The sequence below is a fragment of the Sander lucioperca genome, chromosome 13, assembly GCF_008315115.2.
Source record: "Sander lucioperca isolate FBNREF2018 chromosome 13, SLUC_FBN_1.2, whole genome shotgun sequence".
NCBI lineage: Eukaryota > Metazoa > Chordata > Actinopteri > Perciformes > Percidae > Sander > Sander lucioperca.
Genome location: NC_050185.1, coordinates 7,532,044 through 7,544,714, shown reverse-complemented (window position 1 = coordinate 7,544,714; position 12,671 = coordinate 7,532,044). Strand labels below are relative to the sequence as shown.

The following is a 12,671-nucleotide window of genomic DNA, read 5'->3' as shown; positions in this document are numbered from 1 at the left end:
TTCTAGGACACGTGCAGACATGGTTTTTAAGCCAGGACTATGTGCAATGCATTTACATGTGTATTCATGCTATGGGGTAAGGACTTTTGAGAGGAGAATACTTGGGGATTGTTTTTCAATGTCATATTTTATTGTATGCGAGTGTATTAGGCGTTGGACACGCTGGCAGGTTTATAACGTTTCTTGAGCAAATGTACTTTAACCATGGACGTATATGTCCCTATGTCAGCTGGATTTTAATAACTGTACATCTGATCTAAATTAATATTTTGACTCAGCTAGTGAACATAAAAAAAGACAATAGTAAACTCGCAGTACTCAGCCTACACAGCCTACAACCCTCTCGGTCAGAGCTGCATCTATAAAAAAAGTTTTCCACAGTAAAGGAACATTTGCAACAATTGTTTATTAATGCAGCTCTAGTGTTAATAGAGTGTTTATAGGCCGGTCTATTTCGAACACGCTGCAGTTCAGTGTGGCATTTTATGATCTTCTGTAATTAATATTTAACGTTTTATTATTGTGTAATATTCATCAACTTTAGAGGTGCAGTCACTCAGTGATTATGTCAGGGTTTCCCCCAGTGTATTGCAAGCCTAGTGGCCCACTGGGCCTCAGCCACTGGGAATAATCTTTTAAATGTATTTTTAAGAAGTTTTTTAAACTACAGTTACAGTGGGGAGGCTTGGTTAGAAACTTAGATGTAGTCATATTTTTAAATCTCCAGTTAGCTTTTAGCATTGACTTAATGTAGGGCCCTGTCTTATAGCTTTTTTTCTAAATTCTCAATTTTGCAATTCCTTCCATGATTCTGTTATTACAGAAATTCTAGGGCCGTCATTCTGTGACTGGCCCTTGAAAAAAAATTAATTAAAAAAACACATCGGGATTAAAAGGTTTTCTGGGGGAAACCCTGTAGCCTATTTTATATATAACTTGATACTGTAACTTTCACATTTATTTCAGTGACCTGCCAAGGCTTCACTATGAAAACAAAAAGTATTTTCTTGTTGCAGTTTGTGGTTCACACAGCATAAAGTTTCAGTAATGTGGTAGTAGTGTTAGAACACTGGTTCATCAGGATGCCCTTTTTAATTATATTTTAGAGATGTGGCTATTATAAGTTATCAGTCTTGTCAATGTTTACAAATTGATTTATTTATAAAGTAGACACATTGCTGAGCTCTAAAACAGACATATATCCAGATCAGTGGTGTAGTGGTCCCTGGAGAAGTGGGTATACTCTCAGTGTTCACCTTTTTTTTTTTTTTTTTTTTTTTTTAAAAGTAGTCCAGAAAAAAGCCCTGTTTTAGAAACAGTGACATGTAAGACTATGATTTAGTTTACCCAAAAATCTGTCATTTCTACTTGCTCACTATTATAAAATGATCATGACTTGATTAGGAGCAGTTTGTAGTTACTACTGGTCACACAAGCAGCCTGGATGAATGTAAAATGTATTTATCATGAGGCAAACATGGTGTTATCTCTTCTCCTCTAAATGTGCAGTCATATTGCCACTGGCAATTTGCCAGTAGTTTAAAATAATGATTCATTTGGAAACCACCTTAAAACTTACTTCAGAATTATGTCTTCCATCAACTGGGGTGGCACACCGCCGCTTCTGTTATTTCTTCATCTGTTGTTTGGTCTGCTGCCGTTATCGTAGTCCAGTGGCACCGGCACCTGAGGTTTTTTTTTGGTTTTTTTTCACTGGCACCTGAGGTATTAGCGATATTTTCCTCGGCATGACCCGCCCTACTCTGCCTCTGATTGGCTCATCAGTCCTCATGCCTAAAGTTAACCAATCTAATCAGTGAAAGCAGCGAGTACCAGCCAATTAGAGGCAGAGGAGGGTGGGTCATGGCTTCACTATCCTTGAGGAAAAAATGGGCAATCTGGCTCACAGATATTACTGAATGGTGCGCATCAGGGGGGATTTAGAAGTGGGTATACGCAATGCTGACTGAAAAATAAGTAGGTATACGCCGTATACCAGCGTATACCCTGGACTACACCACTGATCCAGATGAATAAAACATAACCAATAGATTAAAAGATAAATGTGCATATCGGTTCATCAGCCATTTCAGGAGAACCAAATACAAATGTGAAACAAAGAGTATGTACCAGGGAGGAGGCCAGGGCAGGAATTACAGCTTCCATTACAATGCTGCAAAAGATCCACTTTTACTACACAGATCCCCTAAATTTGTTTTGATGTACAAAAAAACCTGCGCTACAGGCCAAATTTAGTTGTTTAACATCAGAAGAGCAAGTCCGGAGCATGTGATTGTGGTAAAATGCAAAATAAACAGAAGCAATTATAAAAAAAAAAAATTGTGAGTACTTTGCAGTTGTCAGTGCAACATTTGACAAGTTTTACTCAATTTTATGAATTAAGCTGGTAGTGTTTTGACAATTTAAAGTGGTAAAATGTTTCATCTATGAAGATGTTACTGAGGTTATATTACTGTTCTGGTAAAATAAAGTAGAGAGATATCTTTTCTTATATATATATATATATATATATATATATATATATATATATATTGTTTATATTATATTATGGCAAAATGTTCTTTGAGAGCTTGATTCTTAATTGCCTGGAAATAAAGTTTTATAAAGCAATCATTGGTTTGTTGAACTGATGATGAGCAGTTTTTCCCTCGCAGAGCTCCCAGTAACCAGGGTAACTGTGGCTAAGGCTTGATATTTTTGTACCTTTCATTTTGACAGTAAGTTGTTCAACCATGATCTCTCAGGAAATTATATTACCATCAACTGGATGGTGCATTTTATCCAAAATGAATGCAAGCTGTACCATAGGTGAACTACTGCTGTTAAATGTATTTGTTTATTTATTTCCTGTTATTTTCCCTTTTCCTCCTTTTTAGATATTCTGTTACTAGAATGTTTCAAGATACATTTATGAGTAATTATGTCATGATGATGGCAATATCTGTAATGAATTGCAATGATAGAGAGGTCATGCATAGTAATTATTTAGATTTTTCATTTCCTGTACCTGCAGTGAAATAGCTTGAAGCGAGAGTGAGAGATTCCTCTGGTGGCCTAAGTTCTGTGGTAGGAAAGGGAAGATTGACTTGTGGCTCTGTCATTTCCTAAATCAAACAGCACTTGTGAATCAGCAAAAGAGGGGAGAAATTAAAACTCTCAAAATATTCAAGCAAGGTCAGGAAAGCGCTTCATTTAAAAACACTGAAGAACCACAGAACCACAGGGTCTCATTGACTCTTGGAGAACATCTGTGTAGAGGCTTTTTACGCAGTGTGGGAGAAGAGGCAGGAATGTCATGGCTCTCTGACCACCTCCAAAGCAAACATGAGCGCTCCCTGACCCAACCAGAACAGCATCTCAGTGAAGCACATGTATGGCGAGGTTAACTGATCAAAAACAGACTGGTCTCTGAAATTGTCAAGTGCCAAAAACATGCTTTGCAGACTACTGCAGGCAGGAAATGAGTCAACAGTTCGACGTGGTCCTCTCTGCATACATTAACCTGCAATCTGAGCTCCGAGTCTGTAAGGCTTTCCTTAAAGAATTTAACAGGGCAGCTGCATCATCATACTGTACTGTAGAACCATCACACCACTTGTTACTTTGAATACTCCTGTGCTATTTTAGCATGTGATATTCTAAATACTGGTTAACACACTTTTGAAGTACTGTAGATAGCACCATCATATGTAGGAATTCTAGCGAGACCCCTGATCTGCATCAAAAGTAAATGCAAAAGTAGCTTGTAAGCAACATTCTTGACAACAAGAGACAACAGCAATGACATCTACCATGAATCACATTTTCCAGTTTTGGCTTCAATTGATTAAAAATACATGAAGGGAGGGCTGTGTACTGAGCAATTTTCTTTCCAATACAGTAGATTTGATTTTGCTAGTCACGTAGCTCCACTCCTAGAAGACAAAATCCCTCTGATTATTAGCTGTCTTTGGTTAGAGCTGGCGAGAGCAGCCACTAATTCAAACTGTTGTGACAGTTGCTTACTGCCTGTTTTTGTGGAGCACTTCTTTATCAGACTGACAGACCCATTCGTGTGCAGAACCACATTGTTGTAAAATAGACAGGCGGCCACAACCCTGTTTTATTGTTGCTGTACCCCTGTCTTCTCTGTCTTCAATCTCTTCGCCTCAATCCATCTCTTGCCTTTACCATTGAGTGAAGCACATTCCTTGGCCCCATCTGGTACCAGCATGGTATGTTTGGCTTGGCACAGCCAGACTTGTTCCAGCGCAGAGCTTTCATGAAGCAGGCAGGAGGAAGCATTTTGTGTTTACCGCGCCAGCATTGATGATAAAGAATGTTGCTCTGTCCTTAATCACTCTGTTGGACCTGTTTTTATTTTTTTTTTAATTCAAATTTGAATGATGTTTTCACTCGACTCTTGTTTTCACTCTCAACCCCTACCCTTTTTAAATTTAAAATACTAACATTATCCTCTCTTCTACTACCTTCCTGTAGTGCGGTATTACATTCATAATGAGTATCATGGTCAAGCCCCTTTCTCTCCTCGAAGGATTTACTCCGACAAAGAACGCATACGAATTAGCCACTCCAGATTTCTTAACTTTTTAATTAAAGCAGACAGATCTATCTGCACAGAATGTACGACTAGACTTTTCATCGTATAACCTTTTGTCTTTTTTGTTATATTACATTTGTATTAGTATTAAATTAGTTTTGAGGAAATTGTGCAGCTTGAAAGCAAAATAAGAATCTGATGGCAGCATACATTTCTGCCATTTACCTGACTTGGTCAGTCTGCTATCACACTGAATATTTAAGCAGACTATTCAGGCCGATCTTATGTTGTACAATTTTTTAGATGGTCCTCTGGGCTCACAGGGCCAATGCAGGCACTGCTATACCATTTGTAGACGTCTATTGCTTGATAGCATGCCGAAAAACTGGACCAGCAAGTGTGTAGTAAAGAGTAAGGTTATGACCTATGAGGCAGGTATAAAGCTTCTACTAAGTATGCGGTATATTCTGTATCATAGTAAGGTTGTATTAGACTTGTGGAAGATACATGAGGATATAGAGTAAAACAAGAATGAATGCTTGTTTGAAGGCTCTATTTGAATGTATTTCATGGTAGGTCTGAAAAGTGTTCTCTGCTTTGTATTTACTTCTGGTAACCTAAATCACTGTTACTAATCTAAACCTTGACCGTTTTCTTTTTGTTTCAAGGAGAAACGGCTAAATATTTCCTCTGTGTTTTGTCTCCAGCAAATAACACGTCCCTCACAAGAAGACAAGTCAGACGACAAAAACGAAGAGGACAAATCTGAGAAATCTGACAAAAAAGAGGAAGAGGAAAAGAAGGACGAGGAAGAGAAAGATGAAAAGGAGGATTCTAGGTGAGCTGTAAATACTGTAGTTGTTTGACCTGGTGTCACTCTAGTCCATTAAGCCATGCAGGTGCTCCCTTCTATGTGGTGTGAGTCTTGGGTCAATAATTTTGGGAAACAATTTGACCTAACCTATTGATTGAATAGGAATGAACACGAGTGAAGAATTCACAAAGCTTGCTTCACATTCAGCTATAATGACGCAGGAGGTGACTTTTATCGTATCGTAAGATTCAATAAGTCTGATTGAGTTACCCATTATAATCATGTGATAAACAGAATGCAAATTATATTATTGTCTCTCATAAAAATAATTAATGAACATCAGAAACAGTGCAGTAAAGGTGAAGATTTCACATCCCCAGGCACTTGGAGTGATGCATGCTCATGGCCCAGACGGAACTTGGAAGTGGAAAGCAGTGTCTTTTTTTGGTGGATGGCTAACAGACAACTTGCTAACTTGTTAACAAGTCTGTCTGAGTGTAGACACATTTGAATATGCTTTTCTTTTTGTGTTCAGTCATGGAGGAAAGGAAGAGATAACAAAAAGAGCCTGTTATTGCTGAGTCAAAAGGGAATAGATATTTGCTGTACCAACAGTCTCTAAAGCTGTGTTTTCCCCCTCCAAAACCACAGGGACATTGGCAAGGACAAAGACAAGTGTGACGGTGGGGAGGACGAGGACGGAAAGGAGCAAAACACGCCGCGTGGCAGGAAGACTGCCAATAGCCAGGGCCGCCGTAAGGGAAGGATCACCACACGCTCCATGGCCAATGAGGCTGCATCTGTGGCGGCTGAAGAGGCACCTCCCCCTGCCCCTGAGCCTGCCTTGCCAGATCCTCCGCAGCTCCCTAAGTCTGATTCAATGCAGAAGTCCATGAAGGAGCCTGCAAAACCCCAGACTCCAGTAGTTTCCATGGATGCTAATAAAGGTGAAGCCTTTGGGGGATGCTCCCCAAAGAGATAGAATTGAGGGAAAGGGAGTTCACCCAAAAAAAGTATATATGAATATTAATATAAATATAGCAATGTTATATTTGGCTAGGCACTGAACATTACACATTTTCTAGATGGCTGTCACTTCTTGAATTTATTTGGATGTCATGTTTTGGTGGAGTCACTCAATTTCTACACAGTCTACACTTTATATACCTTTTTTAATTGCAAAGATTCCACATAGGACACATTCAGTGTTGTTTCTTATTTAGAATTGGTAGACCTTTTGATTTTAACATTGACTATTTATTAATTAGTTGTTGAGTTAACGAAACATGCCAAAAAGCATGCAGCAACTTATGCAGTCATTATTAAAGGTTACTGTCAAGTGACCACAGTGTCCATTTTCTGGCTTCCCAATCAGCTTCTATAATGTGATAGACGTAGGCTGAAAGATATTTTTATTTTTCTCTCATGATTGAATTGGTGCTGTCCGTGACTGGCCTGGTGTAAGGGACAGTGTTCATACTGTTAGCTTTTTTGTGTTATGAGCTGGGAGAATTTAACAGCACACATCAAACGTACATCTTAAACAAGATTTAAAGACATGTCAGAATATTGTTTTGCTGGCTTTCTCCCTCCTTTAAATGTGTAGATTCATATGCTGTTTATAGCCTAAAGGTGGACAGCTGGTTTCAGCCAGTCATTGCCAGGTGTCAGACAGTCTGTTTCCTGCACTGTACTCAGGAAGCTGTATGTAGTCTGTCCATCGCCATGGCAATGTGCTCTGGTAGAGCGGTTGTCATGGTACTCAGTCACGCACTTGTACTCTTCCACCCTTTGATGTCTGTCACTGAAACAATGCTAGTTCAGGCTTTCAGGTATCCAAGTACCTGTGTGATAAGCATGTTTTGGCATTAATCTATATCATTAATTCGCTGTTTTGTAAGTGTGCTTTGCTTCTCCACCACCTGCTCCCTCTGCTGTCTGTTAAACAGTCTGAGTTATACAAGGCCTGCCTTCTAATGTGATTAACTAACCGTATTGTGTCCTTCCACTTCTCAACCCTCTGACCTTTCTGGCCCGTTTATGTAGGACTAAGTCAGTGACTACGTTGTGGATTTAGTGTTTCTGTTTGCTCTGTTATAACCCCTGCAGCTATGGTGCTTCCTAGAAGTAAGTGAGCTAGGTGCTAAAGGGTAGTGATATGTCAGTCTTGCCCAGCTGAAATTGTGCCAGACAAGTTCAGGAAGCTGCTGATTCAGTGGCCAACAGTGGGGGTTTGATCTTGTTTAAAGCTGTGGGTGGTACGTGTATGTCATTAGGTGAGATGCTACACTGTAGGCAGTCACGTCTGTTTTCATAGCCCCGAGATTAATGACCACCCTTGAGGGGTCTAAACTTTCATGTGGAGAACATGTGGGTTTTGCCACGGGAAGTCTACTCCAGTAGACATTTGTTTAACTTAGTGTAACAGACTGGGTGGCCGGGGGACCTTTGGTAGGGGCCGTCTAAACAGTGAAAATTGATCAACTTATCTTTATGGTTGGTGGGGGGTTGGCGGGGGGCAAGCCTCGTGTTAATGTCAAGGGTACATCTGCTGCTATATTAGTCCAAATGTTTACACAGTCTCGATGGGTGCCATGGAAAAAAGTGGGCTAGAGTTCACTTGGCCCCCTCCACACTAACTGTGCACTTCTATGAATTTTGTGGGGGGTGTGGAACTGTGTAGCCAAGCCGAGTCAAGGGGGTGTGTTTGTGTGTGTGATACGCAGTGTCACAGTAGAAGGGGTGGGAGGGTTTTGGGTTGGCTGTTCTGTCTATTTGTCTTCATCAAAGGCCATTTCCTAAAGAGGGAGGCAAGGCTCTCAACTCTTCCACTGTCTCGTGCTACATCAGCTGACCAAGGCCCTCCCCCTGTGGGTTAAAGAGGAGGAGGGCTTTCTCTGGGCTGTGGGGAGGGGGAGAGAAAGAGAGGTAGGGAGGAGAGAATGTAAGTGAGAGTAGGAGAGTGAGCTAGAGTGAGCGTGTAAGTGAGGTAGCAGGTCTCGGCAGCTCCTGAATGTAAACAGATTATTAGATTAGTGGCCATGAGAAGGAGACGGCTGAAGGGAGGACTGTCACTCTCTCTCTGTCGGTCTCCCTCCCTCCTTCTGTCTCTCCTTCTTTCTTTATGTCAGTGCTGATGGGGCTGTGTCTTTTTTCTTTGTGATTTAGCTGGTGCTGGTGAAACCGGAGAAACTTCTCGCTGGACCGAGGAGGAGATGGAGGTTGCCAAAAAAGGTAGTGTTTCAGTTTATTTCTCTCTTGCCTTTCTCTCTGTCCTTTCTCTGTGTTGCTGTGGCTCTTCTGCATTTTATGATCTTTCCTTGTTTTCCCCTTTTCTCCCTCCCTCTTTTCCTCTTCTGATTTGCCTCGCCCTGCCCGTTTCTTACACGCACACAGGAATGAATGTGCACATGCATTTACACAAATAGAAACTTGTGCCGGTGCTTTATTGTAAGCTGTTAGAGACCCATGAAGGGTTGCAGGATTTGTTTTTTCTTTCAGCTGTACTGCTCTGCTGGCTTCTCAAAAGTGATCTATTAAGGCCATCCCTGAAGCAACAGAGCGTGACAGTTTCGGGCTTCCTCCAAAGATCACTATCTATTGTTCACATTCAAAAACTTTGTCAGATCCTCTATAGGCCTGTCGCAACATAATGTTACATAATTGCCTGATCACGATAATTTGAGCTGACCGGGAACATTTGGTATACTCATTAAATTCCACAATCAAGGGCATTTTAAAGCCAATATTACAAATGTGGCAACAAATAGAAATTATGAATTAGGTGTTTCTGGCGTCCGCTGGGTAAATAAAGGGTCTACCTGAGCACAAGGTTCCAAAGTCAGAAAGAAAAACAAGGAAAAAGAGAGCTTGTCTGTCTAGACCTTAGTGCTGTAGATCATGTTCTTCTGTTTCAGCTCATGTGAGACCATATTTTTTGCTTTCCCAAGCTAGATGATAATAGAGAGGTGCTGATAACGGATCTCTTTGATTTATAGTAGCCAGTCTCCCTTACACATGAAGCTGTGTGTTTTACAGCTGTGGGGAAAGTTATGCTGGGGTTGTTGCTTCCATCCAGCTTTTCTAATTAGATAATTCACATAAAAATGTTTGAATGGAAGCATGGCGTTATAAGAGTAGCGTGGATCCGTTCAGGAATATCTCCTTGCGTAGTGCGAGTATAGCGAGTGTGTGGCCGAGAGAGAGTGATAGTAGCTAAGCTCAGTGCAGACAGGTGCTGGCAATCGGAGCAGAGAAGAAATTAACAGTAAAGTTGTCTAGTGGTAGTAAATGTACAGATTAGGTTTGTCTCTCTGAATAAATGCTGCAGCTCTTCAGGACCCAAGTAAAGTTCACGTGTCTTGCTTCCCAACTGCTGGGTAAACTGAAGGGGTGAGGCCCGAAGTGAGCATCAACTTCGGTCCTGGAGACAAAACAAAGTCTCCCTGTGCCAACCCGACCATGGTGCAGATGCAGAAATGGTTAACACAGGCTTTTTTTCCCCGGTTGCATATTAACTTTTTAAAACAAAATCAAACCTCCTTCTACTTTAATTGTCTTAAATCACATTTTTGTTAACAGTTTTAGAACAAGCTATTTAAAATAAATCTATGTGCAGCAGAGCAAGAGGTGAAACATTGTTTCTGAAGCAATTTAAAGAATTTAAAGTTACTTTGGTCTATAAAATGTTTGTTGCGTACTGTGCCTGGTCTCAGACTGCACCACTGCAGTTATTAGTCAGGTCATGTGCCATTCAAGTGTGCCCCCTGTCCCTCCTTTTCTCCGGCTTTGTTGGTATAGGCTCCTACGTAGAGTTCCCTGAGTGCCAAGACCAGTAGACTGGGGGAGTAAATAAAGGGATTAATGTGGCTGAATTAAGACCCTCTTAGAGATTTGCTTCCCTCTTAACAAAAAAACATTGCTGCTGTGATCTCCTCAGGCATTCAGATATGTCTGTGGATTAGTACCTAAAAGAGACCTGCACGACCTCCTCTAATCACATGACAAAGCACGTTCAGAAATCACTTTTATGCTATGCCGCCACATACGGCTTGCCATGCAAGCACATTAAACACAGTTCACCTCTAAGAACCCATTTCCACCTGGGAATAAAATCCATCCTCCATGATCCGATCACAAGTGGACAGGTCTAATTAAAGGTGGGAATGCACCCAGGACCCATTGAGGACGCGTTGATATCCGATCACTCAGACCACATATGAATTGGTTTAGGCCACATATGGCCACATTCTTTTAGCAGTGTGTACGCGTATGTGTCCATGGTCACATTAAGGACTTCCTACTCAACTGTGAGCGAAACTACGTACAAATTCAAATCATTTCTCATGTCGCAGAAACCACTTAGAGTGAATTGTGTGTTTTGGATGTTATTATCATACTGTTGGTCGTGTGTTGCTGTTTTTGTACCGGTATGTGCAAACGAAAATTATTTACGTTTTTATTTGCATATAGAACAGCGAAGTGAGATCCGATCGCAAGTGGTCACTCAAGACTCATTTGGAGACGCATGCCAGCTGGGAACACACACTGTCCACTTGTGATCAAATAACTGGTATCAGATTTTAATACCAGGTGGAAATGCGGCCTCTGTCTAGAGCACTTAGAGGCTAGAGGACAGCTTATGAATCTATGTATTAGACCTTATGGTCTAATACTGGTGTTTTTAAGATGGCTGGTCATTGTTATTACCCTGGTTTTGACCACTATGGCTTCATCTAGCAGCTATAAAAATATGCATAAAACGCTCTCACACATAACGATCACACATGAACCTCCAAAGAATCTTCACTGTTAAAAATGCACCCAACTGTTTCATAGCATAGCTGAGCACTGCACACAACACACTCGACAATAAATATTTCTTATAAGTTGTGGCACCTGGACCTTCACCTAAATGTCTTGAGATAAATTTACACTTGGTTGCTCAACCGTCTCCACAGTTACATTTGTCACATGACCAAACAAACATCCTTGATGAAAGTCCTTGAGAAGAAGTTATCATCTGATCTTAATTTCAAGTTCTTGTTTTGGTAGATACTTGGCATGACAAATATACAGTAAGTATTATAAGTGTTTTAAGGGGATAACTTCCAAAGCCACCTTTGTGAAGCCTATAATGTTCAATTTTTGTTGAAGTTGTAAGAGAGGTGTAAATTAACTTCTGTGGTAATCTTTAAGTTTGTGGCGCTGTTGTGTTTTATGGATTTTAGTGTAGGGTGTTTTAGTTATTTTGTCCAAATAATGTACTTGCAGCAAGCATCTTTTTCTGAAACCCTGATATATCTATCCTCACTGACTGCATGCAGACAAACAAAGAAGGCTACATTGATATCTGTGTTTTTCCTCGGATGTTTAGTATTCGCTGTCTCTAGGTGTGTACTGTTTCTTACAAAATACAGACAAGACCTTCCTGTCTAACATTTCTCGATTGTCTGCAAGTTTAAGTAACTCTAAATAAGATGAGTCACTGTGAACAGTCCTAATGCCCCCATTCCCTCATTTAGCTGGAGCAGTAATGGGGCTTTGTGTTTAGCTCTGGGGTGATTTATCAAGCTGCCAGAATCCCTCATCGCAGTAGGGCTGTGGGGGAGGGGAGGTCACAGGGGTTACAGGATTTAGAGAAGAGAAGTTCTAATGTCAAAGGTAAATGGCAGTCTTCCAGATCACTGCAGCTTGGCAGAGTAGTTTCAAAGTTTAGTTGGACCGTGAAAGCTGATTGTGTGCACAGCTCAGCGTTAATCAGGATGGGAAAGACCATCAGCAAACCATAGCAACAGAGTAAAATTTCATTTTGCAGCAAAACAAAAGGTTCAGTAATAATTGACAACTGCAGCAGCTTTTCACTCTAAAGAGAGAATGTTAAGAATGCATCATCTTCTTGAACCATAGTAATGGCACTGATACAGCATAATTGAAAATATGTAGTATAATATCAAATCTGGCTTTGGTGGCTTAGCTATACCACTCTGCTGTTCCTTTTTTAGATTTAAACAGTGCATACAATTATTGTATTTAGTGAAATATTATATAATCTTCTAATCTTTTTAATAATTTGTATTCTTTCAAGCGTTTAAAGGCTGCACATTTTTAATGCTAAATTGTCTCTCTTTGTCCTGCACCAGGGCTAGTTGAGCATGGGCGAAACTGGACAGCCATTGCCAAAATGGTGGGCACCAAAAGTGAGGCACAGTGCAAGAATTTCTATTTCAATTACAAGAGACGTCACAACCTGGACAACCTGCTCCAGCAGCATAAGCAGGTAAGCTATTTGTTGTT

The 12,671-nt window shown here is 40.6% G+C and overlaps 1 protein-coding gene across 4 annotated transcripts in view; it reads left to right on the top strand.

The window, feature by feature from the left end:
- The window catches only part of ncor1 (nuclear receptor corepressor 1), a 56,458-nt gene that overhangs the window by 20,992 nt on the left and 22,795 nt on the right, over positions 1-12,671 (top strand). For all 4 annotated transcript variants that reach the window (XM_036008991.1, XM_036008990.1, XM_031310815.2 and 1 more), the window contains exons 15-18: positions 5,269-5,399; positions 6,027-6,322; positions 8,544-8,609; positions 12,518-12,654. In XM_036008991.1, the coding sequence (XP_035864884.1) occupies positions 5,269-5,399; positions 6,027-6,322; positions 8,544-8,609; positions 12,518-12,654 (630 nt within the window). The remainder of the gene's footprint in view (positions 1-5,268; positions 5,400-6,026; positions 6,323-8,543; positions 8,610-12,517; positions 12,655-12,671) is intronic.